The 26,622-nt window shown below is 46.2% G+C and overlaps 1 protein-coding gene across 2 annotated transcripts; it reads left to right on the forward strand.

The window, feature by feature from the left end:
• Nucleotides 1–4,775: 4,775 nt before the first annotated feature.
• On the forward strand, nucleotides 4,776–26,340 carry LOC117585842 (nephrin). Of its 2 annotated transcripts, none has more exons than XM_034275587.1 (12): nucleotides 4,776–5,306; nucleotides 21,028–21,567; nucleotides 21,631–21,801; nucleotides 21,869–22,159; nucleotides 22,232–22,531; nucleotides 22,596–22,886; nucleotides 22,949–23,251; nucleotides 23,315–23,599; nucleotides 23,671–23,952; nucleotides 24,017–24,819; nucleotides 24,890–25,294; nucleotides 25,502–26,340. In XM_034275587.1, exons 1-12 carry the CDS (start codon nucleotides 5,267–5,269, stop codon nucleotides 25,508–25,510), a joined length of 3,720 nt encoding a protein of 1,239 aa, XP_034131478.1. In that variant the 5' UTR covers nucleotides 4,776–5,266; the 3' UTR covers nucleotides 25,511–26,340. The 2 variants fall into 2 exon arrangements, with proteins under 2 accessions (XP_034131478.1, XP_034131486.1); XM_034275595.1 differs by having other exon boundaries at nucleotides 24,911–25,294.
• Nucleotides 26,341–26,622: the final 282 nt, after the last annotated feature.

Here is a 26,622-nt window from a genome sequence, read left to right on the forward strand (position 1 = left end):
TGGCTGCCGCTGTCTCCCCCCAAACACTAATGAATTTATGCGGGTTTTCCGGAGGGGACTAGGCTGGGTTTGGGGCAGAAACAACCTAAACCGCAAGCTTGGTGCCAGCAAACACTTCATATTCTCTAGTAGGCATTTACGAGTATGAGCGAGCGTAAACGTTGTCAAACATTTGCATATGATAAGTAACAGACAGTACTTACTTTACCGACCACAGCTACCTCTACCACCCACTAAATTCTCTCGTTTTGACCTCTCCAAGGGGGAACTTCGTTTGACTACAAGGTCGCGGCCGGAATTTGAGGGAAATTCTTCATTCAGAATTCTTGGCTTTCTCATTTAGCTGTTAGTTACTTGGGTTTTGCTAGATACATCCTGCAGTTTCAGTTTCGAGAGCCATTCACGTGGTGCCACTAACCACTCATCTATCAAGTCTCTCTGCGGGCCTGACAACTTTGGTTACCCCGCCACTTGGGACCACCAAAGAAAAAATATAAAAAAAACCAAAAACCGACACCAGTCTGGTTAGGACATCCTCCGCCACCTTATCGGCGGCTCAGGCGCGATTTGCATTTGCATTTGTGTTCTTGTTCTGGTTCTTGTTTCTGTTGCTTTTGCTGCTGTAGCCTGCTGTTTCTCCTGTTTCTGCTGTTGTTGTGGATTTTGTGAGGAGTGTTGTTTTCAGTGGTGTTGCTGCTGGCGTTGGTTTTACTTCTGGTTGTGGGGCTGTGCCGCCTCTTGTCGTTGGGGTTACGACTGTGTAGGCGCGCACGTTTGCCGAAAAACGGATTAAAAGGGATTAAGCATACGCAGTGTGTACGTAGGCTCCTACAGCTCGTACAGCAGGGCAGCAACACATGTTTAAATTATGCTCAAATTTTGTTTAAAGTCAGGCCAAAAGCGATGCACGTGTGTGTATGTTTGTGCTGATAAGCGAGGTGGGACTATATGCTAAGGCGGTGGGTGACCTCTGAGGTGCCGTATCCGTGGTCTGGGTAAGCATAGCGATAATACAGCGAGGGTTCTTGACTTAAATCGATGCTAATTTTCGGTTTAATTCAATGGTTTTGTTTACATGTGTATAAACAGCAACAACGACTGGAGGGGGAGTGTTTGGGTGTGCTTTGGGTGCTTATGTAATGACATTTTGGCTTTAGCGCCTTTGTGTTGTTGTTTTGACTGGCACGGTTGCTGTTGCTCCCGCTGCTAACCTGCGTAAATAATGCTGTTCATATTTTGCTTGATATCTGCCCAAACCAGAGATGACAAAAAAACATGTTGGCAGGGCCTACGGTAGGAGGTTGAAACGCTTTTTGTCTGATCGTGCCTATGACTGCTAAACATACATATCTATGATAGCGTCAACGAGTCTTGGCTGGGGATAAAAAGAGACAGTGATGTTTCATAGTCATAGTCATTAAAGCCTCTTCGAGGGTATGCACTGAACTGAAAGGTACTACAGAGCCAGAGCAAGCAGCAGGTGTTTAAAAAGCAAACATATTTGTGTATGTGTTTCATTTTGATACCACATTATGTACACATTGCTGCTGTTGCTGCTAATGTTGTTGGTTCTATCGTGTGCATTTTTGATAAATTTTCGAGTATTTGGTGGCTGGTGACGTGTAAATAATGCGCACTTATCAGTGAAAGCCATTAGAATGGCTCTACGCACCTGACTCCTACTTGGCGGCGAGAGATAGAGGTGCTGATGAAGGAGGAGGTTTGGGTGGGTGCATAATGCCTTTAATAAGCCAATGAGCTAAGCTCAACCATGTGGTGTAACAGGAATTTATTGTTTGAAGGTTAGAAATAATTAGTTATATGAAGTGCAGGTTGAGTGGTTGCCAAGGCACTTTCATTTCATGTGCATAACTTGTTGGCTGTCTCGGCAGCAGGGCTATTAGCCAAACGGCTTATACCTCAAGCTTTGGTAATTTTCTCTATCATATTGCGAAAAGAAATTACATGCCAAACATCTGTGGGAGCATCAGCAGCAGGGAGTCTGTCAGTAAAATTCATTGAGGTGTAATAACAAAGTCAATGAACACCTTGATGACAATAAACAGAACCCAAAGGCAGTAGCATACACCTACGGATGCACACACAAAGCTACAATGTACGGAAAGACAAGGCAGGAAAAAGATGGCGAAAATTAAAGACAAGCTTATTACGGAAAATTTCGCTTAATTAGCAGACAGGCAAAGGCGAATAGAACATAAAGGAGCACAACAGAAGATGTGGCATAGTAGGCAACAGTTGCCCCAGAGAAAGAGATTGAGAACGAAATTAACAGAAAAAGAGAGAGAGAAAACGAATGGAAGAGAGAGGAGGAGGAACTACTTGTATGTACGTACGTACATCCTACTCATGGCCTGGCAAACTTATGGCACCTTCAGCCAGGCAAAGCATAATATATGAACTGACCTTAACAACTTGCACACCAGCAACGGCAACGGCAACGGCAACACCAACGGCAGAGGCAACAGCCACAGCCAGCCAGCCATCAAGAGGCAGAAGCAACATGTGAGATGGGTGTGGTGGTGGTGGTGGTGGTGGACATGGATGGGGTAAATTTACTTGGCCATCAGAATATTAAATGCCGCGTGGGAATTCTCGCTGTTTATGGCTGCAACTGAAACAGGGGCACACAGAGCGAGGCAGAGGGGTAGAGGTAGAAGTAGAGGCCCCGAGCCAGAGATAGAGAGCAGCGAGCACTGTTACGCTTCAGTAATTTCACTTAAGTCATTATGAGCCATTAATAAAGCCAGCCTGTGGACTAGTTGAGCTACCACATTATACATGCCACCATACCATATCAGCTTATCCCTCTCCATCCTTCTGTCTGTCTGTGCGGCTGTTTGTCTGTCGATGGGTCTGGGCCAACTCATTTCACACATCAAAAATCAGCCAAGGGGACGCCCGTAAAGCGTACCCCAGAGATGGCCGAGTGAACGAGAGCGGAAATCAGCGGCGTTGCTCAGATGAGCCAGGAATAATGAAGAGCTGGAATTCGCTATCGATTGAATCACAGCTCCGACCATCTGCAGGACTCGTGAGCAGCGTGAATTGAACTGATACATTGGCTCATTCCTAGAACTCTTGCCACTTCTCGTTATTATTTTTATTTTATTATTCAGATGCACACACAAATAAACATATTTGTTGATTCTGCAGTGGCATGTTTGTTGTTTTTTTTTTCGGGGTATGCTTGATGGGCTTCAATTTTCCAGCTCCGATTTTTGTTTGGTTATTGAAGTGCATTTTTATTTCAATTTATCGGCTGCGAGGCAAAGGCAATGGCATCTCTGAAGTGCACCACCGATTTGTGTTGTTCGAAAAGTGTGCGGTGTTTCATTAATTTGAAATGAATGTACGCCAGAGGAAAATATTATGCGTCCATACACAATTGTACATACAGTGCTGGCGATTGTACCATTCGAGCCGATTGTTATTTTTATTATATTCTGCAATTCCGAAATGGAAAAGTTAGCAGAGAAGAATGTTATGGATTTTAAAAACTTTTCAATTTGATCTTTCATTGAAGTCATTCAATAAAATGTTTCCTGAATTCCTGTCTGATTTCCATTTATTAATATTTTTAATAAAGCATTTATTTTTCGCTTTTAACGTATGGATGGGGATGCAGATGGCGTCCCATTACCATGCTGCGAACCGCCCTTATTCAGGCTGGGCCTATCCCAATGCGTTGGCACTCGCTCGACCATTTATTTCAACAAGTTTTCGTGTGGTATTTCGGCTTGATACATCTTATGGTTGCCTCTTACCTAAGTAATCCCGAATCTCAGTCAATTCATTTCCTATTACCCAAATATTTCTGATAGAACAAAGTTTTTCTAATTCATCTCTCATTGCGAGCCGAGCACTTTCCCCCACGTCGGAAACTTTGCACAATCTTTTGTTGTTCTTCTACAAAGTTTTTCGCCTGTTCTTCTACTTTTTCCTTCCCCTTCTGCATGGCTGCCTCTGCGCCCCTCGACAAGCACTTTTACTTTCATAACCAAAAGTCCAACACTTGAGGCAGTCAACAGCAATAGCAAGCAAACGCAAACGCAAACTCTGGTAAAACAAAACTCTTGAATCTGTATCTGAGCTGTCTCTTATACCGCCCTTTTAAGACAGCCTATACAGCTCTTATAAGCCAGCTTATAAACCTCTTATATGCCAGCATATACGGCTTTTATAGTCCAGCTTATACTGGTCTTATAAGCATACTTTACTCTTATACAGCTTATACGCTCTTCGAAAGCGTATTCAGCTATGGCAGTAGTAGCTGTGGCAGAGACGCATATAAGAGGCCGTCTGCATAATTATCAGAGTTTTGAACCGCTCTGACGCCTGCGCCATGGATGCTGCGAGAGGAAACCCGAAACAAAGTCGTTGTTCTAAAAGATACGACTGCAGGATTCAAAATGGTTTTAGACAACCGGAAGATACATATGTATACCCATGGTGTAGAAAACTGTGTGGTGGAAAATTTACTTCTACGATTTGCTTTCGAGATAAAAATCATATGATAACTTTAACAATTGAATGTAGTAATAATTAAATTAAGTTGTATTCCTTAGTTAAATCCATAGATGGAGTATCTTACCGCTAGCCTTAGCAGTGACTCAAACCCTTGCGCAGATGCCAGTGTATGAGACCAGCTCAAACCTGTTTGAGGTTCGAGTTCGAGCGCGAGTCTCGTGTCTTTCTGTTTACAGTGAACCGGCTTCAGATGCAAGATACTTCTCAGTCGCCGAGCTCACTGCTCAATACCTTTCCAACTTTTGAGTTGAGCGGCAGCTGCCCCGCGTCGTTTAATACAACAAATAACCAAAATTGAAAAGTCGAATATTCGGAGCTCGGTCTGTGCGGTGTCTCAACGTCTCATCGTATCATCGTCACATCATCGCTACCAACGAAACGGTCGATCTGGTGCCTAAGATAGTCGTACTTTCGTGCCGTGAAACTAAATAAATTTTCCGAGTTTTTTGGAATTCCTAGCTAGAGTGTGCGCCCAAAAAAATGTTTCGCCCAATGCCAGGCAAAGTGCGGCCAAGCCTCGAACTGGCTAAGGCCTGTAATTAAACAGAAAGATACGGATACATAGCCGAACAGCGAGCAAACAAGTATCTGCAACTGTAAACAAGTTAAAGACGAAAGCGTCTCAGTGCAAGTGTGTGGTCTGTGTGTGAGTGTTTGTGTGTTGTGCAATCCCAGAGTCCCACAACAAATTTCAAGCAACAATCGAACAACCTACAAGATGCAGTTTTGGATATCTTTGACATTTGCCGTGCTCTTGGGTGAGTTATCAAGCTTCAAGTCCAACACAAAAATTAAAGACATACGAGTATGAGCCACAGGGCAATGTATCTCTCGGATGCGATGCCAGGCGATGTACTGACCGCCTGCAAAATGTCTGTGGCAAAAGTTCATGACATTTCGCTGCACAGGCACCACAAACAAAAAAAGAAGATGAGTCGTCCCGTCCCAGACTCGCAGACGCAGTGGCAGTCGCGTATCTTGCCATATGAATTGTGGCTTAGTCAATCCGGGGGTTTGCGGATGGGGAGATGGAAATGGGCATGGGGATGGCGAGATACTCCTTTTGTCTGCTTGTTTGCTTGTCTGCCACACTGCCACGGCTTACTGCTGCCGCTACTGCCACTGCTGCTGCTGCTGGTTTTTCCTGCGCATTTCAGTCTGTTTGCTGTTGACATTTAAACACTTGTTTTTCTTAACCCAACGAAAAACCTCTCTGCTGCTCTGTCTGCTGTGGTTTTTCTTGCACAGCAAATAGATATAGAAAATAATGTCTTGCCACAGCCAAGTGTTGCTTTAACACACGGCCCTGCAATCCATACTCCCAGCCTCTACTCCTCTTACTCCCCCCCCTAGGCACTCCCCTGCTTTACATGCAAAAGTTTTTCGTATAAATTTTTTCGCAGTTTCAGTTATTTTCCTCAACAATTTCTGCAGCCTCAACTTTTTATATTTTTTGCTGCCGCTTCGGCTGCTGTTTATTTGATTTATGCGACATAATTCAGGCGAACTTTGTGGCACACATAATTTAATTTCTACCATCACTTCAACGGTATGGGGGGTTAAGTTAGGGAAGCAGTGGTGCGGCATGGTGGGGCGGTGGAAGAAGCATCACCTGCCAGCATTGAAGCCGTGCACTTTTTAATTATTTTTTCCCTCCATTTTGCATGATGGCAAAGTTTTCGGTGCCTTTTGTCTCGCATAGTTTGACTTTTTATTGTTGGCATTTGTTCGCCTGTTAATTGAAAACTATTTGCATATCAAATTTTAATTTCGAATTTGTAGGGCGTTAAAAGTTCTGTTTTAAATTCATTTATTGGCCGCGTGCTAATTGACACAGAACCAGTTGCACAGTTGCATAGGAAATCATGTAGCCATGGAATGGATCATGCATCCGAAACAGTTAACACGTCCACCGGTTCTGGCTTTGTTTTGTTAATGCCACATGTCGAATCTATTAGTGGGCATTGAAAATGTTTCATTATCATGCTGTGAAAATGATCTGCGGGAAGCGGGAAATGGTTGAATTTTTAATATATAGAGCGGCGGTAAACTGTTCTGTAGAATGTCTTACAAACAATTTAGCCAACTTTCAGAGAGAGAATATTCTCATAAACATTGGGAACATTCTCGGGAATTCATAACAATTTGATTGCTATTTTGTGAATCGTTTGCCGAATTATGTGAGAATTCTTAGAACTCCGCCACAGCTACATAGCAGTCGCTATCATCCATTGTCTGTGTTCGGTTAAGTGAATTGAATTGAATTTAATAAAGACAGTGCAAAAAACAGGAGCAAAAAAAGGAAGTCTAAGGGCTAGCAGCACCATCAACAAGACCATCCTTCAGACAGTATACGCCCCGAGACAACGTCAACAGCTGCCCCTTCACACATTCATGTTAATACATTTATATGTATTGTATGTATCTACGGAATACTCTTGTAAGAGTATGCTGGTAGTATGTTTATGGAGACTTGTAGCTAGCCTACACACCTTTTGCACGCGCTGTAAATTAATACAAGTCAAGCTGCAAAAGGCACACGAGCCGAAAGATGGCAAAAATAATATAAAACAGAAAAGTAAACCGCCAAGAAACCATCGCGGAAGAGGGAAGGTAGGCAGGCGTCTAAAGAAGAAATACACCTGCCCAGTTTATGTACACTCAACTCCAAAAAAATAACACTCGTTCCGTTGCTCATGTGTAGCAAGAGGGCAGCCAGCCAGCCTACGAAATTAGTTGATACCAGTATGTATACACATATGTATGTATGTACTTATTATTTCCCTACTCTCTTTGTGGCACAACTGAAAAAAATTGAGGATGTGGTTAGGCGTTGAAAGGAGGCCAGAGAAGAATGACAGACTGCGGGAACGTATAAATGAACAAATCTCTTTTACCCACATAGAATATGGGAGCTGAGCCCTACCCTTTCGGCTAGCCCCTGTCCAACATACGTGGCTTACCCGATGTCTAGTACACATCCATATGTCCGACGACAGCTCAGCTGTGCCAGCTTTATAATCCGCAAACGATTTGCATAGGCAAATTGAATTAAAGCCGAAAACCTCAGCAGACGGAGTGGACTTAAAACCAGATTTGGTTTCATGCCAAAGCCGGTATAACACAATATATACGAGTGGATGTGCAAATGTGTTAGCCTAAAACTTTTCTGCATACTCGTAAATCCTTCAACGGGCAGTGCATTGAACTGCCGGCCTGACGGCCGGCCGTGGCTAATCGGTTGCTTAACTTAGCCATGCCGGACGGGCTCGTCGACGGGTAAGCCACTTGCTCTGATTAAAAGAGGCAGAAAGCCGAGCAAGAAATGGAAGTGAAAAAAATGACTGCAAATTACATACATGTATGACGAACAGGTTATGGGGCTGGGGCTGGGGCTGGGACTGGGACTGGGGCTGGGGTTGCGTAGGTAACACGGCACTAAGCCATAAAGAGCAAATGATGTTGGTACTAGCCTACATCTGGTAGCTCTTCAAGCCTGCCGACTGACCGCATTCGGTCTTTGGCTAGGGCCATAGAATGAAGATCTGCTCTGGTTTGTGTGCTCTACTTGGACAGGCTCCAAAGCTATCCTCCAGACCCACTGCTCACCTCATTAAGGGGTGTCTCCGGCTCCGGCTCCGGCTCCGGCTCCTCTTTGATGTGTTCGTCATATCCATTTACATATGTATATGCTACAGGATATCGAGTGTGCCTGGCCACTCGCAGACTGTTCAACTTTGGCCAACTTTCCAACTCTCCGTCTTATCATTCTTTGCTGTTTGCTCATATTTCTGCCACCTCATGACTGCCAGCACAGCACAGCGTTTCCCAGGCACATTCCAGAGTGGGATGGAAGGATGCATCTGCAGCGGAAAGTGCCGCATAATTACAACCCCTGGTCTTGGCCTTTCCTTCTCATCTGTGAACCATTCATTCCCTATCCCCCAGTCCATGCACAACATGCTGGTCATTTGTTTTTATGTAAATAAAATGTGCTTCCATCTTGATGCTACGCGCCATACGTGTAGTTTCTGTTTTTTCTACCTTTTTGTTGGCCAGTGTCCATACACCGCCAGCCTCAGCTTTGACTCTGGATCTGGCAGCTCTCCTGTAACAGCTTTTGTTTTTCTCGTTTGTATAAACATTTCTGTTTGCGCCTGGATTTTTGTTCCTATTATTTTTTTTGTTGGTCAAAAAGCGCAAAACATTTTCCCTGATTATTTTTCTGCAAACTCACTTCCGCACAGCCACTGAAAATGAGCCACGAAAAGCAGCAGAAAATCTCTCGCAACTTCTTTTCATTCCTGCCAGCAGTTTCTTTGTGCAATAAAAATAAATAACAGTTTATGAAAATTTGCCAAAAAATATCAACAGAGCTCCAAGAATACGTACAGTTGACTGCCATGAAGTGGAGTGGATTGGTGTGTGGTGGGACTTTTTCCAGCTCTGGGAACACAACTTCATTTTTGCCATTGTAAAAAAAAAAAGAAAAAAAAAATTGTAAAAGAAAAACACACAGAAAAAAGCAAGCTAAAAAGCTGCCCATTTAAAAGGCGTTGACACTCCCCTCAAATTCTACTCAAACCATCTAAAATTTGTGCTAACGAGTTGTCGTTGTTTGCTCTTCTCCATTGAGATGAGATGAGATGAGACACAGAAGGCTTCAATAGGCCCCTGTTCTGCCGCTCTCCCCGCTCTCTGGTGTTCTTACCACTCTGGGTGTTGGCTTTGTACTAAATTGAACCAATTTTTTGCCATTCTTCTTGCTTTTCCTACTGCGCTTTCATTTTGTTTGTCTTTTCACAAACATATTCTGTACTATGCTGTTTTCCTTCTCTTACTTTGTTTTTATGTTTGCCGTACTTTGCACGTCAAGTGGGTGAAAAACTCGTCGGCGAATGCGATTCCGACTGTGAGTGTGAATGCGAATGCGCTTTCAAAGCTCTGTAGCTGTCTATTCATGCGTGCCATACAACTGGCTGTAGCGGAGGCGCTGGGACTGGGTGGTGCATGGTTTCTCATTTTCCAGCATGTCCCCCTCCCCACCCAACAGACAGCACACCACTCGACGTGCCAGGGATGAGCAGAGATGAGCCGAGCTCATGAAATTGATATTGTTGTACTTTATATTTATGTCGGAATAATAATCGTTAGCCGGGATGCCTATCACAGTCGAGCAATTCTGGTTTCTGATTATAGAAGATATGACATGGATATTTGATTATTATTAATTTGATGGGTAAATACTTTCCAAATTTAAAGCAGCCTTTATGCTCTGATATCTGCAGACAAATGGGGAGAAGCATGTTTGATCTTATAAATACATGTACATTGAATTGCCAGTGATCTGGGCACACTTTTTAAGTGCCAGCGAATGGAGCTGTGCCGTGTCGCATTTTCTTTTATAGCCAGCACGGTTTCATCCCATTTGACTTGGCAGTGGCAAGTGCAGCCAATGCAGCTGAGGGGCTTGAATGCTTGTGGGCGTGTGTGTGGTGTCAGTGGCACCTACCACGACGACGATGTCGACGTCGTCTGCTGCAAGCTGATGCATATTCCTACAAGCAGCACAACCCCCAAGACCGATCTGCCACTGACGACGCGTTGGCCGAAGTTGAGGCTGCGGTGTCTGCGCCTTCTGGCTGCTGGATGTTTGGCGAACTGTTGACTGGAGCTTGCCACTTGAGCGGGTGGGGGGCGTCAGGGGATGTGCTGCGGGCCATGTTGCCATTGCATTTTCGGTCATTATTCAACGTCGTTGCAGCTTGCTGGCTGCTGTTGCCGCTGCTGCTGATGCGGTGGTGGCAGCTTCAATGATGCATAATTTGTAGCGTTATATAAATGCGAACCGTGTTGATATTTTTGTATGCTAATTGCATGCAAGTAAACGCACACACACACAGCCACAAACATGAAATACACTGCTCTCCGTAATTACACAGCCCGGGCGAGAGAAAAGAAAGTTGACAGTTAGGTGGCGTCAACGGCATGCAAGTTGCAACGGCAAAGGCAACGGCAACGGCAGTCGCAGCAGTCCCACCACCAGCAACTGTTGTTGCCCCTTATGACGTGCCGTGTAACGAGCACCTCTGTATGGGTGTTCACTGTACAGTAAGATGTTTGTATCTGATTTATGCAATTATGCATGACGCGCTCTCATCACCACAGAAAAGATAAAGCCAGCCGCCAGAGAAAAAATTTGAAAAGAATATTGGGTTAAAGATGTGTAACGTGCGAAGTGCTGCCTGTATGTCTGTCTGTCTGTTTTCTCTTTGCTGAAAGCAGAGCACACTGGAAGGTAGACCTGTGTAGGCAGACCTCTCAGTGCGATGTCAAGGCCTGATCAACAAGGCAAGTTCCAGGCTAACGAAACGAAATGAGAGCCAAGGAAGTGGCCTGCGACCTTAGACTCGCTGGTTATATTCATGGTATATGGACACATAAATATTGGCTAAAAAGTTCCATAAAATTTCGGAATAGGATTACAGTCAATAAAGTAATAAATTCACACTTTTTAGCCATTTTAGCCATGGGATTTATGGCGTGGAGTAAATAAATAATTGTTTAATATCGCTACTGGGTAATTAATAAAGTTTAGCTGAAGTTGATGGCAAGCGTATGCCATAAAAGTAATGAATCCTCACTCGTAAAATGGTTGCCGGCCCGAGAGGGGATCCAAAGGGGGATCCAATACGACGCAATCAAAGCACTTTCAATAAATTATCTATGCTGAATGGGCATACTCGATGAGCACTTCAATATGAGATTTCTATAGTCATTAATCTAGTACCCTCACGATGTGCGGAATCCTAAACAGTTCCTAACTCAATTTCCAGTCACCAGCACCACCCAGCGACATACCCATTCCCTTACACCCCCTTCAGCCAACCAATTTGACTATGCAAATAGCTAAAGTTGAATGCTCGATGTTTTGTGAGTCGCTCTTCAAGTGCTGCCAATTAACATGGCATGGCAGTGCCAGGCAATCAGCCAGCCAGCCCTGCCAACTCGAGCTAAGTGTGCGAGTGTGCGAGTGTGCGACTGTGCGACTGTGGGTGTGCGAATCGATATTTACTCAATTAATTTATAACTTCCGCTAGCAGAGAGAGAGACAGCTATAGCAGCCAGTGACAGAGACAAAGACAGCAACAGCGACTGCGACATCGAAAGCAGCAGCGAATTTTCATTCATAAAGAAAGGCAGAGAGTTTCGGCGTCCAACAAAAGCTGATGGAGGGATAGCCATAGCCATAGCCATAGCCATAACTATAGCCATTGCCCCATCGTCCCATTGCCAGTTGCTGTCGCTGGCTGTCAGCGCCTCTTAAGCTGGTTTCGAGCCAAGCCAAGCCAACCCGCTCGCTCGCTCGCTCGCTCTCTCTCTGGTGCGCACAGGAAGCAATCATCGTGCTACAAGTCATATTAACTTACGCTGGGCGCACAAAAAATAAATAAACTACCATATCGAAAAAACAGGCAAAAGCCAGTCTCAGAATCACAGCAAAAACAGAAGCACAAGGCAGCAAAAGCGGACCAGCTGGGGCTGAGAGCTGAGAGAGTTCGGAGTTGGGGATACGATGGAGATGGAGATGGAGATGGATCTGGATGGACTGGACAAGGCACAGCATATGTTGTCGAGCAGCTTTGCGCATGCGAAAGTTGCACTCGAAACTATCAATGAAGGAGGACCCAGCTGAACCGAACCGGACCTGCGCTCCCTCCAAGCCCCTCTCTCTCTCTTAGGTTGCCTGGCGAAATGCGAGCAGGTGCACCACTTACCCACACCAACAGGCATTTCATAATGATGGATGGCCAACACAGATACACCACACACAAACACACATATATATCCATACACATGCTCATATGAGTCTCTCTGTCTGTGTGTCTGTGTGGGCATGAGACGCGCCTAAGCCGGTTTCGACCAGCGTCAGTTGCCAGTTGTTTGGGATCGTTTTTTGTTTGCTTTTTGTTGCTGTTGCTGTTGCTGCCTCAATTAAACTGCCAGAGACGTGGTCGAAAACCCACAAAAGTGTACGGTAACTTTTAGCCCAAAATAAAAAGAGAACCAAGCGACAGATACAAACTGAATTAATAACCCAGGCGCGACAATGTGAAAATGGCTCAGTTCGCCGCGTTTTCAATTTGCAGTTACAGATGCCACGAATTTAGACTTCATTTTTCGCACTAACGAACTTTTCATACACTCCACAGATCCAATGATTGATGGTCTATCGTAGTTCGGCGCTCACAGCGGGGTGAGCAGAGTATAACAACAATAGGGAAGTCTTTTTGGAGGGATGAGGGCGTGAGAAGACATAATTGGTAGGGACAGTAGTTCTATTTTCGGAAATTGATATTTATCTGGCGAGGGTAAGAATACGACTCGTAAAGAAGGTTTTAATAATTCGTTGTATTCTCTTAGATTCCCAGATCATGATTAGATTAATTTGCATCCCCAAGTATAATCGTGAGCCCATTGGCTACTACATTCCCTGCTGGAATCGAACAACGAATTCGATGGCTGGCGGCTTTTTAGATTGAATTTGTTTTGGGGGTCTGTTTCGTGCCGTGTTAATTTTGACAAATGAACATTTTGGTTGCTGGGCATGTAGAGCACTGTGCCATGGCAGATGGGGATTCTTTAATTTTTGGATTCTGACTAAACTCTACTCATCGCATGGCATCGCAATGAAACGCGCTTTGGTGTCTCTGCTTAATTATGGATGGTGGATGGAGTGGAATTGGCCTTTTGTCTTGTCTTTTGTCTTGGCCTCAAACTAATCAGCTCGCAGCCATTAATCTGGCTTTGGTGTCTGCAGCAACCAGTATCTCGATTATCCAAGTCTCACAGAGGAGTTGTTGCCCTAGCGTTATGGTCCAACGGTTTTCCAAACGCCGTCGGATAACTTGAATTTGTGGCTCTTTGGTGACTGTTCGCTGGTGACGCCTGACTGGCTTTGTAGTTCTCTGCCTGGGGCTAACTGCGGGCCATATAAAACCCCATTATGAGCCAAAAGTGCAAAATAAAAATGGGTTTTATGTTTTATGTCCCCCACCCCATTAAAATCCGTGTTAGAGCTTAAATGGGCAGCCCCTGACAATTGAAGATACTCGGCTGTGGCGCTTGTGGCCGGCCCGCATCTGTTCACACGCTGCCTTCATAAATCTCAAAGAGTTAATGAACGCATCCTTGAAATAATAAATATACAGAGATATTTATACATATGTATTCATGTATGTATAGGTACACCCAACATTGTGGCCGGCAATCAGTCGGCCATTAAGTTTTATAAAAACAAATGGGCGAACACAATCCCACAGCTCTCGACAAAAGTTAGGGGCTGCATACATAAATAAAATTACGAGGAAAACCCCAACAAGAAACAAAAAATGTATCGAAATGTGAGCGTGCGGGTACAAGGCAAATAAAACAAACATTTTGAAAAATATATCCGCCTAAGTGTTGTAGGAAATACGATCGAGTGTGCATCTTAAATATATTTGCATACTCAGGTCACAGCAATAAAATGTAAAAATCTTGCAAAACTTGCAATATTTTTAGGAGGTACGAAAAGCAAATGAATTTTTTATGTTTTTATGATGTTTGTTGCTAATTTTAAGATGGCATTTGCATATTTATTAATTTCTTTATGGATTTCCGCTCAAATAAATTCAAATATTATCACAAATTTATGATTCGATCAAGTTCAAAATGTTGTCCCATTATACATACAAAAACTAACTCTTGTGGCGATCTGAAAATATTTCGTACTTTTTTCTAAACTAATTTCGTCGCACAAAATGTTGTCGATAAAGTTCAGCGCAGCAATAAAAACGGCAAAAATATGTTGTTTGACCTTTCAGCGAGACAGGCATAGACAGAGACAGAGGCCCCGACCAGACGGAGCTGTGGCAATGTACCGCTCTGGGCCCCAGACATTATAATTATGCAGCTGCCACATACACAGGCAGATCGGAGGGGCAGCATGCAGCCGACTCTGTCTTGGCATTTCAGCTAAGCGACAAGTGCAGCCGTCGTCGATCCGTTGGCCGTTGTTGGCCAATTCGAAGCGGCATTAAACTAAGTCGAACCGAGCCAAGCCAACTCAAGTCAGGCTAAGACTTGAGACCAGAATCCAAAACCAGGTGCGTGCTTGGGGTTTGCAAAACACAGACCTCCGCTTACTTCTTACCCATTCCCATGCTGACACTCCGACTTGGAGAACCGCTCCAGCTAAAAATTTAAATTCAGTTTAATATGCGCCGCGAACTGAGCCAAAAGCCCACGTCTTTTGAGGCCTTTGTGAGACCATTGATATGGCGGCTACCATTCATAAGCCCGTAGTTTTTCTCCCCTTCATATACATACATACGAGTATATCTCTCTTTTACCTTTTCAAAGCACGTAGGTTGTGTCGATGCCGATGACGGCAACGGCCCAGTCGATGGCGACGGCTCTGTTAGTGCCTGCGCCTGATGTTGGCTCTTGAACTGGTTTTGCTTTGATTTCTTTATGAGTCTATTGCTGGACCATTTTTTACTACCTTTGTCCAGCTAGAGTTCTCATTCAAATGGATCTGCCTCTCCCTCTCCTACTCCCTGTGCATAAAGACCAGTAGTTATTCCCCAGAGTGCTGTGATCCGGCACTTTTCACGGGACTCGATGGGATGAGAAGAGTCCTAAATTAATTTTCACAGGCAGAGAAAACTTTGGCCATTCCGCATCGCACCAACTTTTACGATCCTACTAAATAATATTTTGTTGCATATATTAAGGAGCCGCGCCTTACTCTCCATTTCCATTTCCATTTCTTTCCATCTCTTCACGGACTAATTTATTTTCATAGACTGGCGACAGAAATGGAGCTTAGTTCCGTCCGGTCCGGTCCGGTCCGGTCCGGTGCGGTACGGCGTTGCCTAGGTGCTGGTGCTATCTACGACTTTTATGATTTTCAATTTATGACTAATAAAATTTGTCAATTCATTTTTTTTAAATTTCTGTTGTTGCTGTTGTGGGGCTTGTGGGTGTTCAAAATCTCTTAACCCACGCAATCGGCAGTTGACAAAACTGGTTGGACGAGCGGGGAGTGGTGGAGAGCCAACGGGGCCAGCGAGCGGTTTCGTTGAGTGGCTTACAGTCGTAAAATCATCAAAATCTATTACAGTTCTCTCTCTCTCTCTCTCTCTGCCTGTCCGTTTTTACGATTCGTAGCAACGTAAAAAATTGATTTTCATCCTCTCGTTGAGCCATCTCGTTCGAATATTATTTAATTTCCAATGGAGGATTTTATAGTTTTCCCATTATTATTCTACCTATTGCCAGCTTTAAAACATTGAAATCCTTTTTGGTTAAAGCTGTGCAGGAGTATTGATTGCATGTTCCGCGGTTTTGGTGAATAGAATAAATACAACATTCCTGCTGATATTTCTGACAAATTTCAGCCTAGACTTAATTTAACTAATTGCCAAAGCCCGCATGACCAGGCCGCAAAATACTTTCAGTTTTCAGCAAAAACCAACAAAAAAACCTAAAAAAGAAAACAAAAACCATAAATTTTTGTTTTTTTGGGGGCTGCGGTTTGGACAGCGATTTTAGTATAAATATTTCTTTGGCAAAGTCGAAAAATAGTTGACACAACCAAACGAAAGGGGCAGACATTTTTGTATTAATTAATTAAAGATGAAAGTCCCGAAACGGTTGGCCAACGCAGCTCGCAGTGGAGTGGAGTGGAGTGGAGCATTTAAGTGGAAGTTCACTTGAAAACTGAGGTCACATCTCGTTGCCTGGCCAGGGCAGGGCAGTGCAGGGTTTGTTCGTGTTCATCTAAAATGCTCATGAAGCAGAAAATAATTAATGTTAATGCCTCCAAATGAAAGCGGTGTGGGTCTAGCTCGCGTCTGGCTCCCATCACGGGTCTCTTTGCTCTATGCTCTGGGCTGTGGGCTCTCTCGGACGATCTAATTTGTGCGGACCGCAAAGTTCATAGCAAATTAGTTGATTAGTTTAACGTCGAAGAGGCTTTACGGGCTGGGATGGGGGAACAGTGGCCGTGCTCTGGGTTCCTCTTCGCTCTTAGCATTTGATATTGGCCTGGCCACATTTGTTCAGCTGCAAATTTTATAATTCAATCAGTGCTCACACACAGAGGCAGAGACAGATACTGTCAGAGACAGAGAATTGTTAATGCGGCAATTTGTGTGAAGAAAGCGAGTGAGGTATCCTGGGAAGCAGGAGTTTGGGGAAACAGCAACATTTGGAGGCCATTCAATGCGGAGGTCGTTATTCCCGCCGCTATCTGCCGATCTGCGTGATTCAAATGCGTTTTATTGTGAATTTATTAAGCGTGCCCAAGGCGAACATTAAGCGAAAAGCCTGGAAGGGGAATGGGTAGAGATGATTAAGGCGGGTCCGGGTCAGCAATAAAGTCAGCCAGAACAAGACACAGAACCACAAAACCATTGCCACAGCAATGAGCACCACACACACGTACATGCACATGTGTGGTTGAGGCAAAGCAAATAGATTTCAAAGATTAGATAAGTTATTCTCTTAATAGATCTCCAATTCAAAGGGTCTTAGAGCTGATGAATCGCCCTGAAATCTGAGAATAAGGGCCCTGCATGTTGCTTGGCCAAATCTACTCAGAAACGCTTGCCACAATTTGTCAACTTAGTTCGATTGGATTACCACTCAAAGGCCGACTGTCTAGTGTGCCTTACTTCAACACAGACAAAAGTCTTAGACGAAGGAAATCCCTCCAGTGCCACCACTGGCACAGGAGTCGTGTCTTGGAAACGCTTGAGAATGTAGCCAGCAGAGCGGATGATAAGCCACATCACATGCGATTGGCCCACTCAAGCCACCCGCTGCTGAAAATAATTGTTATGGCCTCTGCTGAAATCCTTTCCTTTGGCATTTAAAACAATTTGAAACACTTTGCCGGGCGCTTAACATGGCTGACAACAAATTTGACACACCAGAGTCGTTTTAATCAATTTAATAAAAGACATTTCTTCAGTTCGTACCCCCATACACACCCACAAAAAATGGTTAAGAGGCGCAGCAAAATACACAGAAAAAAAAATATAATTTAATTAAATTTATAACGCAAAGCCGCAAAACCCAGAGAGGAGATTTATGTGCCCGTTAATTTTGTCAAAGCGAGTAAATGTTGTTGTTTTTGTTGTACAGGCTAAGTGTCCTGCCGGCTAAAAGGAGTGTGCAGAAGGCGGCAGCAACAACAACACCAACAAACTCCAGTTACATACAGCCACAGCAACAGCAAGAAAAAAAAAACCTCACCGGATTTCCTGTGATATGCCACAATATTTTCCATTAGCGCGCTGAAGTTGCCCCAAAGATTCAGACACGACACACTCACAGAGATACTTGCAACGAGCAGCGAAAATAAAACTGGAAACTGGTCTCGATAAGGAGCGAAAAAAAGAGAGAGAACGAGAGAAGGAATAAAGTGGGAAAGAGGAAAACAAAAGGCGTAGAGGAGCTAAATGTGCGTTGGTCCAGGGGCCACTTCACTCTGAATCGTCTTTCGCTCTCTCTCCCTCTCTCTCACTCTTTTTCTCTCTCACTCTCTGTCTTTGGGCACTTGGCTGTGGCTGTTCCTGGGTCTCCCAGAGAGACAGACTCCCAATGCCATTGCACAGCGTTGGGCGACAGACGCTGGACTTTGTATGAGTTAATGACTTGTAGATAGTTTAACTTACAAAGCAGCCAGCTCTGGCCGATACACGAAGGAGTTGCCGTTGGGCCACTGCGTAGGGAGAGGACTGTGGCTAGGGGACGGGACATTCGAGTACGTTGCGTTGACCATTAGTGCGACATCCGGCGATGCGTTGCGCTTGGCTGGTCATTGCCACACGTAACACTCGTTAGAGATGCGCAGAATCATGGAAATAAAAGTGATTAAAATGATTGCGTGCCTCGATAGGGTTCCCGTGCGTGAAACTCTTTTGAAATTCGAGCATCTCTAGTGCAGCCAGGACCCAGTTCAGAAACTATTAGTCGGCTTTTGAGGCCAGCACACTCACTTAACTTGTGGCCAGGAAGAGACATTGGCATAGGCTCAAGAACGAGCACAGGATATGGACGGTACCCTAAGATAGAGAGGCACAGGCACCAAGCACCAGGCACCAGGACATCGACATCATCATCGGCAGTGGTCGTGGACGTGGTTTTTGCGGTTAAGAAGTTAGTTTAGCTTGTGTACAATTTGTGGGACCAGTTGACAATTACTGGGCCCCGTTTTGACCACCGGCCAGAACGGGGGCTGTTGGCCCAAAAGAACCCATGAATGAAATGGTAAACCGGTTAGCCTTCTGGCCCTCTAACCCTCTACTCATCTTTCATTTACTCTGCACTCTCCACTTGACAGAGTGCAGTTTGTACTCAGTCTTTCCATATCATTTCTTCTTGCTTTTGCTCTTGCTCTTGCTCTTGCTCTTCCCTTTTTCTTGTTCGTATTCCTTTTCTGGTGCTTCTTTGTTTCCTACTGTCACACTTCAAGGATTTCTTTGTTGCGTCCATCCTGGCTTGCATATGTGTGACAATTACCCACTGCTTATTGCCTTTTGTTTGTGCAGTCGGGGTTGGTTTCCTGCCAACATTTTGTTGCCCTCTTGGCCATCTACCCGACTCGACTCTGCGTTTGTCGTAAATGTGTGCGCTCGTTGCCGTTGCCAGTCCATTCGCTAGTCCATCAGGGCCCTGTCTTCCTCCCGTAATGACACTAAATGAGTTGTACTCGTATGCACATTGCTGGTCGGTCTGTTGTTGTTGTTGTCTGGGTTGGGCGGAGCTGGGCTGGGTCTCAGTTTTCCCTGTTTTTGTCGTCATTGTCAGTGCAAAAACCTGTCAAGTTGTGCTGCTTTTTGTTGGTTTTCGTCGTCGGTTAATTGCCGCAGGAAGTGTTCTGCCTGTGCAGAGTTGGTCAACTGTCGCTTGGCTTAATTGCTTGAACTTTGGCCAGCAGAGAATGCAGAATGCAAATGGAGGCGCCCTCAAAAGCAAATGACAACAGGCCAACCAGGCAACCGAGAAGCCAACGCAAGCTGTGGGTGGCCCAGCACATTTCCACATTTTCACATTTCCGCTGTGACCCAATCCATATCCGCTCTCAGCACCCAACATTTGGGGGGGAGGATGGTCGCTTCAAGACCATCTTGGAGCTGAATCGTTGTCTTCCACGACAAATAATCAATTAATCCACTGATGAAGTCCACGACAGAAATGTTTACTTTGTTTATTTGTCGAGCCATTTGTAGGCAGGCTCCATCCGACTCACGCAGTGCAGCGCCCGCAGTGCGCACAGTGGCTCGAAAGCGGATGGCACAGACATTAATCGATGGGAAAATAGTTGTTCCGCCATTCACCTCAACCTGTTTAATTGAGTAATGTTCGCTGAAATTGAATTAAACTTGTTTTGATCGCGAATTAAACATGTTATTGGAGATTAGTGCTTGATCAATGGCGAATTCATTAGAGAATCTTTCCGAAGAGCTATTTATTAATAGACAGCTTGACAGCTGTGTTTAGCTAAGTATTTTATTAGCACATTTGTAGTCGTAAGGCTCTAGCTAAGAACGTGTCCAAGAAATGACATGAAGTGTATCTTCGTAGCAGGTTTTTTGTGTGTGCTTATGGAAAACTTTCACCGCACGTGGGTGGATTCCCTTGCAGTTTCCCCATAGGCCTCGTCCCAGTGTGTGTTGTCAATGCTTTTATATTACCTATGTAGATTGCTCTAATGCTGATTAGGTCGGCGAGACCCAGACACACGCACACTCCACATCTACATCAACATCTATGTCTAAGCCTAAGACTCAGGCTGTGGCTGAGTGAGTAGGCTGTTCAATTTGGTATCGAACGTGGCCGGGTCGTTTCTTTAAGACATTTTAATGCTAATGAGCCGCAAGCTGTAGACCTACTTTGGTATAGGTGTGGGCCGATACAGCGTCAAACTGACTGAGAGACCGAAGAGAACAGAAAACAGAAAAAAAGGCCGACTGATGGAGGGACGAACGGACGGACCAAAGACCGACATATCCATGTCTCAATGACAGCCCAAGAGTAGTAGTACCTTGACACATCGGGGCGGAAAGGAAACAGAGAAGAAAAAAAAGTTGTTCCAAATTAGTGCGATGTGACTGAACCTCGTCGTTGGGGCTTACGCTCAAGTAATGTGTATTTTATGTGTGGGCCGTAAAACTGGGTGACTGTGCAACCAATGTTGGCGCGGAAACCCCCTGCCTCTCACAATGTGACTGTGACTGTAACACCGGGCTGCTCTCTGACTCTGACTCTGCATCTGACTTTGGCTCTGGCTCTGACAGGTCGATGTCGATTCCGATGCCAATTGAACTGTTCCCATTGCCGGTGCACTTGGCAAACTACGTGCACAAATGTCGAACGTGCCGATTAACCATGCGAATTCCCTCGCACTCTGTTCCCTCTCCACAGCTACCATCGACTGCAGCAGCGCCCTAGCATCAGCAGCAGGAGCAGCAGTTACGGCACCGACTACTGCCGCATCGCTACCTGCTGTGCAGAAGTTCCGCATAACGCCACACGATCTGCAAATACTCGAGGGCACCGACACCCTACTGCGCTGCGAGGTGTCCGCCCGAGCTGGGAAGGTGCAGTGGACCAAGGATGGCTTTGCGCTCGGCTTCTCGGCAGTCATACCCGGCTTTCCGCGTTACTCGGTGCTGGTGGATGCCCAGCACGGCATCTACAATTTGCAGGTGAAGAATGCCAGCCTGGAGGACGATGCTGAATATCAGTGCCAGGTGGGACCGGCTGCCGGCAATCCAGCGATACGAGCCAATGCCAAGTTAAGCATTGTGGCCGCACCCAGTAGCATTGTGATCGAGGGCTTTGCCCGTAACGCCAAGGTGGAGGTCGTGGAGCGACAGAATCTCACGCTGCACTGCATCGCCGAGAATGCCAATCCTGCGGCGGAGATTGTCTGGTACCAGGGCGAAGTACCCGTCCCAATGGGTAAGTCTGCACCAGAGTCCAAGGTGTCCAAGGGCGGTATTAAAATCGCTTGTCCCCTGGCAGTTCCCATTGTCTCTGTGAATCAGACGGCCCCAAAGCGATTTACGACCAGTTCGATCCTGCACCTGCAGCCGCGCTCCGATGACGATTACAAGGAGTACTCCTGCGAGGCACGACACAAGGCACTGCCTCCCGATGTGCCCATGCGAGCCCAGGTCCAGCTTTCTGTGCTGTGTAAGTATATTTTTTGTAGCCTCCGCATAATCCCCCTAATGCCAAAGCAAAATTAAACCTCCTGCAGATCCACCGGGTCCGCCATTCTTTGAGGGCTACAGTCAGGGCGAGAGCCTGCGACGAGGGCAGGAAATGCAAATCGCTTGCCGCAGCCGCGGCGGTAATCCTCCAGCACAATTGGTCTGGTATCGCAATGGCGTGACCATCAACTCGCCGCAGCGCACCTCGGGACGTCTGTCGGAGAATGTGTACAAATTCACAGCCTCCGCCGAGGACAATGGGGCGAATTTGGTGTGCGAGGCAAAGAATCTGTTGGCCACCTCTCCCCTGCGCGCCGAACTCAATTTGACTGTTTTGTGTAAGTTTTCAAGGCGTTTGCCGGAGCTTTTCCTTTGTCAACTTTACCCGAAATGCACCCATCCCCACACAGATGCACCCAAGGATGTTTACCTGAGTGGCGCAAACCGAGCCAAGGTCGGCGACTCTGTGCAGCTGGGCTGCGTGACGGCTCCCTCGAATCCGGCGGCCCGCATTAGCTGGTCCATGAACGGCCGCCCCCTGGCAAATGGCACCTACAAGACGACCAGCAGCTCCGACGGCGGCTGGGTGAGCAGCTCCAACATCAGCCTGAGCATCGACTCCCAAAGCCGCACCTTTATTGCCGTCTGTCACGCCTTGAACACAGAACTCACCCAGAATGTGGTGGGCTCCCATACCGTGAATGTTCTATGTAAGTCTGAGAAATCTGCCAGAATGGTAGCAACAAAGAAGTTACCCCTTCATCTCCCTCTTAGACCCACCATCGCCACCCTTGTTGACGGGCTACAACGATGGCGACATACTCATATCCGGATCCATACTGAAGCTACAGTGCAGCTCCGCCGGCGGCAATCCCCCGCCCACACTGCAGTGGTACAAGAACGACAAACGCGTGAATGCACCCTCCAAAGTGGTGGACAGCAAGATTAGCTCCGAACTGTCGCTCCTCGTCAATGCCTCCGACAACAATGCCATCTACAAGTGTGAGGTGCAGAACGCAGCCATTGACATACCGCTCTTTGCCACCAAGACATTGGGTGTCCACTGTAAGTGATCCAAGTTCATCTGCAAGTGCCAGCCATGACTTCAACATTTGCCCCTCCTTTAGTTCCCCCCGAGACTGTCAAGATCAGTGTGGCGCCCAAGAACCTCGTGCCCGGCATTCGTGCGAAACTCATTTGCGACTCAAGCTCCAGCAATCCGCCGGCCAAGATCAGCTGGTGGAAGGATGGCATACCCGTCGAAGGTCTCAATCTGGCCAACAAGCCAGGCCTCTGGGGCGGCTCAGTCTCCACGCTGGAGATGTATGTGAACATCACACAGGATCTGGATGGCATCATCTACACGTGTCAGAGCCACAATGAGGTCTTGCAGCGCAGCGTGCACGAGACCATCAGCTTGGATATTCTCTGTGAGTAGAGCGGTAATCCCCACGGAGAAGTGGACCCAACTGAAGCGCAACTTCTTTCCCCAGATCCGCCCAAGTTCGAGGCATCTCAGACGACCACCTTTGTGGGTGTTGAGGGTGCACCCTTCCATGTCGAGCTTGTGGCCAGCGGTAACCCCATGTCGATCAGTTATACCTGGACCAAGGATGGTCTGCCCATAACCACCAATACGCTGAGCGGTCAGCGATTGATCTCCGATGGGCCGCGTCTCAACATCAGTCGACTGAGTCGAAATGATGCGGGTGTCTACATCTGCGAGGCGCTTAATAGCCAGGGAACCTCTCTGCTGGAGATCCAAATAGCCGTGGAATGTGAGTAAAGAATAGATTTAATAAGCCTCCGCCCACGAGAACAATGCTGACTCCTTCTGTCTGTCTCTCAGATGCTCCCACCATCAGTTCGGTCAGTGAGGGTCAGAGCTTTATGGCTGGCCAGCCGGCGGTCTTGGCCTGCCACATCCAAGCGCGCCCACTGGATGCTTCTCATGTGCGCTGGACAAGGGACGGCTATGACCTCAGCTCTCGCACCAGCTCCAGTTTTGAGAACGGCACAGCTCTGCTCCAGATTGCCAGTGTGGAACGTAGCGACATTGGAAACTTCACGTGCATCGTGGACAACCAGCGGGGACCACCAGCCGCACAGAATGTCCTCCTGGTAGTGCAAAGTAAGTTCAGCACTGGACAGCCCAGAGATCAGGCCTAAGTTTTGTCTTTCCTTTCCCTCAACAGCTGCCCCAGAGATCGACCATACGCCCGCCTTCACCCGCTATGCCGCTCGCCTTGGGGTGAGGGCGCAGCTCATTTGCCGTGCCCTGGCCTCACCACAGCCCAGTTTCATTTGGCGGCGACACGGTAAGGATCTGAAGATACAGCGTCGCAACAAGTTCAAGTCCCTGGACCGCCAGGTGGATGCCCTGCACTACGAGTCGGCCCTGCTAATTGAGAATACCTCAGCGGACGACTATGGACAATACGAGTGTGTGGTACGCAATGCCCTGGGACAGGCGAGCATCACGCTGGAGTTCAGCAAGCCAAGCCGGCCGGACACTCCTCTGCAGCTGAGGGTGGGCAATGTCTCAGACACGGGTGTGGAGCTGATGTGGAGTCCGGGCTTTAATGGCGGCATGCAGACCTACTATCGACTGCGGCTGAAGCAGCATGGAGAGGACAAGTACAAGTACGTGGACGCCAAGCCGGGCAACCTGAACATCACGCTGGATGGGCTCAAGCCGGGCGCCACCTACTACTTCTCCGTGATGGCGGCCAACGAGGCGGGAGGCAGCAAGTTCATGCCCGACATCAAGCTCGCCCTCAGCAAAGGTTCCCAGCCCCATTCGGCGGAGTACACGGAAAAGGACGAGCTGCCAAATGTCATGATCATTGGCATCACGTCGGCGGCGATGGTTCTGCTGGTTCTCAATGCCGCCCTTGTCGCCTGGTTCGTTATACGTCGCCAGAACAAGTCCCAGGGCGAGGCGGAACCCAGCAACGACGATGTCTACTCCAAGGACGACAACCAGTCGGTCTATAAGGTAAGGGAACTCACTCTAACATCCATGGCGAGTCCATCCACTGACCAGTCGCCATCCCAATCCTAACCAGCTGCCCATCACTGCATTGCAGGCGGATGTACAAAAGAAGGCCGCCGCCTCAACCTATCTGGTGGAGAATGTTGACATTATACAGTCGACGGCATATCCGCCCAAGTACCAGGAGAGTTCCATGTGCACGCCCCACTATCCAATGTGCAATCCGGACTTTACGCGAACACTGCCCAATCCGAAGAGGCACAGCCAACGGAACAGTGCCACTGGCATGATCGATGGCATGCCCATGCGCTCCAAGGATGATCATATGCTGATCTCGAATGGCCTGTACATACCATCGCCATCGCCGGCCTCCTCGCTGGTGATCAAGGGCAGCTACATCTCATCACCTTCGCCCGCGCCACCAGCCGATGGCTCCTACTTTAACATGAGTGACAAATACATGTCCTATCCCCCAGTGGTAAGTTCTAACAGTCATGCAGACACATTGAAGTATATATGCTCCATGTGCCAATTAAATATTTGAGAAAATGTATCCCCCCATTCATGCATTCATTATGATAATGATCTAGATATGTTTGAGGGGAAAACTTCAACAGCTCTCTAATTAATAATAATAACCGGCATTTATCTCCTACCTCTGAATTTTCGCTCCTCTCCTTCACAGACCTACTAGGCTATGCAGTGCAGAGAGCTTCAAAGACAACAGCAACACTCCAAGCAACCAAACCCAGCCAAAACCCAGCTAGACTGATTGACATACATCAAACACACATAAATACATCAAACATACATAATTACAACACACACAGATCTGGACTTCGGATGATAGAAGCATTTCTTGTTCATTTGGTTTCGTTTGGTTGTTGGCTGTTGCAGGTTTTATTGCATTTTGTATTGGATTTTATTATTTTTATTTCTTGTTTATAATTATTACTATGTATATGACGTTGATTATTACGGAGCGCATAATGGAGGAATCATGTTGAATGTGTTTTGGAAAAAGACATTTGCATGCGGCGCTCGAAGGCTGTGATAAGTACCTGTGCCCAGAGCCCTGGAGACGTTGGCGTTGGCATAACCATAACACATCTACACAAAACCGAGAGATACTCAAAGAACACGCAAGCCACACGTCCGCCACATAACCGACTCGGTGTCCGGGGGCCCCGAACATCAATCTTGGGCCCTTGGGTCTATAGGTTTGGCCATGGTGCAGGTGCGCCAACCCGCTCTACAAAAATGCTTGCCCTCCAATTCCCCTTTTAACCGAAAATACCCCAACCAAAAACACAAAAAACCAACAACCACAACAGCAGCATTGTTAGATACAAAAAACAAAACAAGAAAAACAACAGAACACTCTCAAAATATTGATTTGTAGTAAGTTTTCTCGATATTAAGTAGTAGGAATTACGCATTTTAGCATCTAGCATAAATATTAACGAGTCTGCTGAGTCGTGACTCATTCTCATTAGCAGTTGTTCAAGTTTAAGCTATAGGACATACCCGATATCTATTCACTTACGAACATACATACATAAACACAAATACTTATACAAACGACCCGATTTTCAACGAATTCCAGATTCGAAATCACCAAAACGAGAACATAAATCGAAACTTCAATTAAGAAACATAAAATAAATCACTATTTTAAGCGTGATTTTTTATAGACCTAAGACTCGATATATATCTATCTACAGATAAATAAATCGATATATATATATAGATATATATATATTAATTGTATTTAAAATATATATACGTATTTACACAATCCAATCC

Source organism: Drosophila guanche, unplaced genomic scaffold (assembly GCF_900245975.1).
Source record: "Drosophila guanche unplaced genomic scaffold, DGUA_6, whole genome shotgun sequence".
Lineage (NCBI taxonomy): Eukaryota > Metazoa > Arthropoda > Insecta > Diptera > Drosophilidae > Drosophila > Drosophila guanche.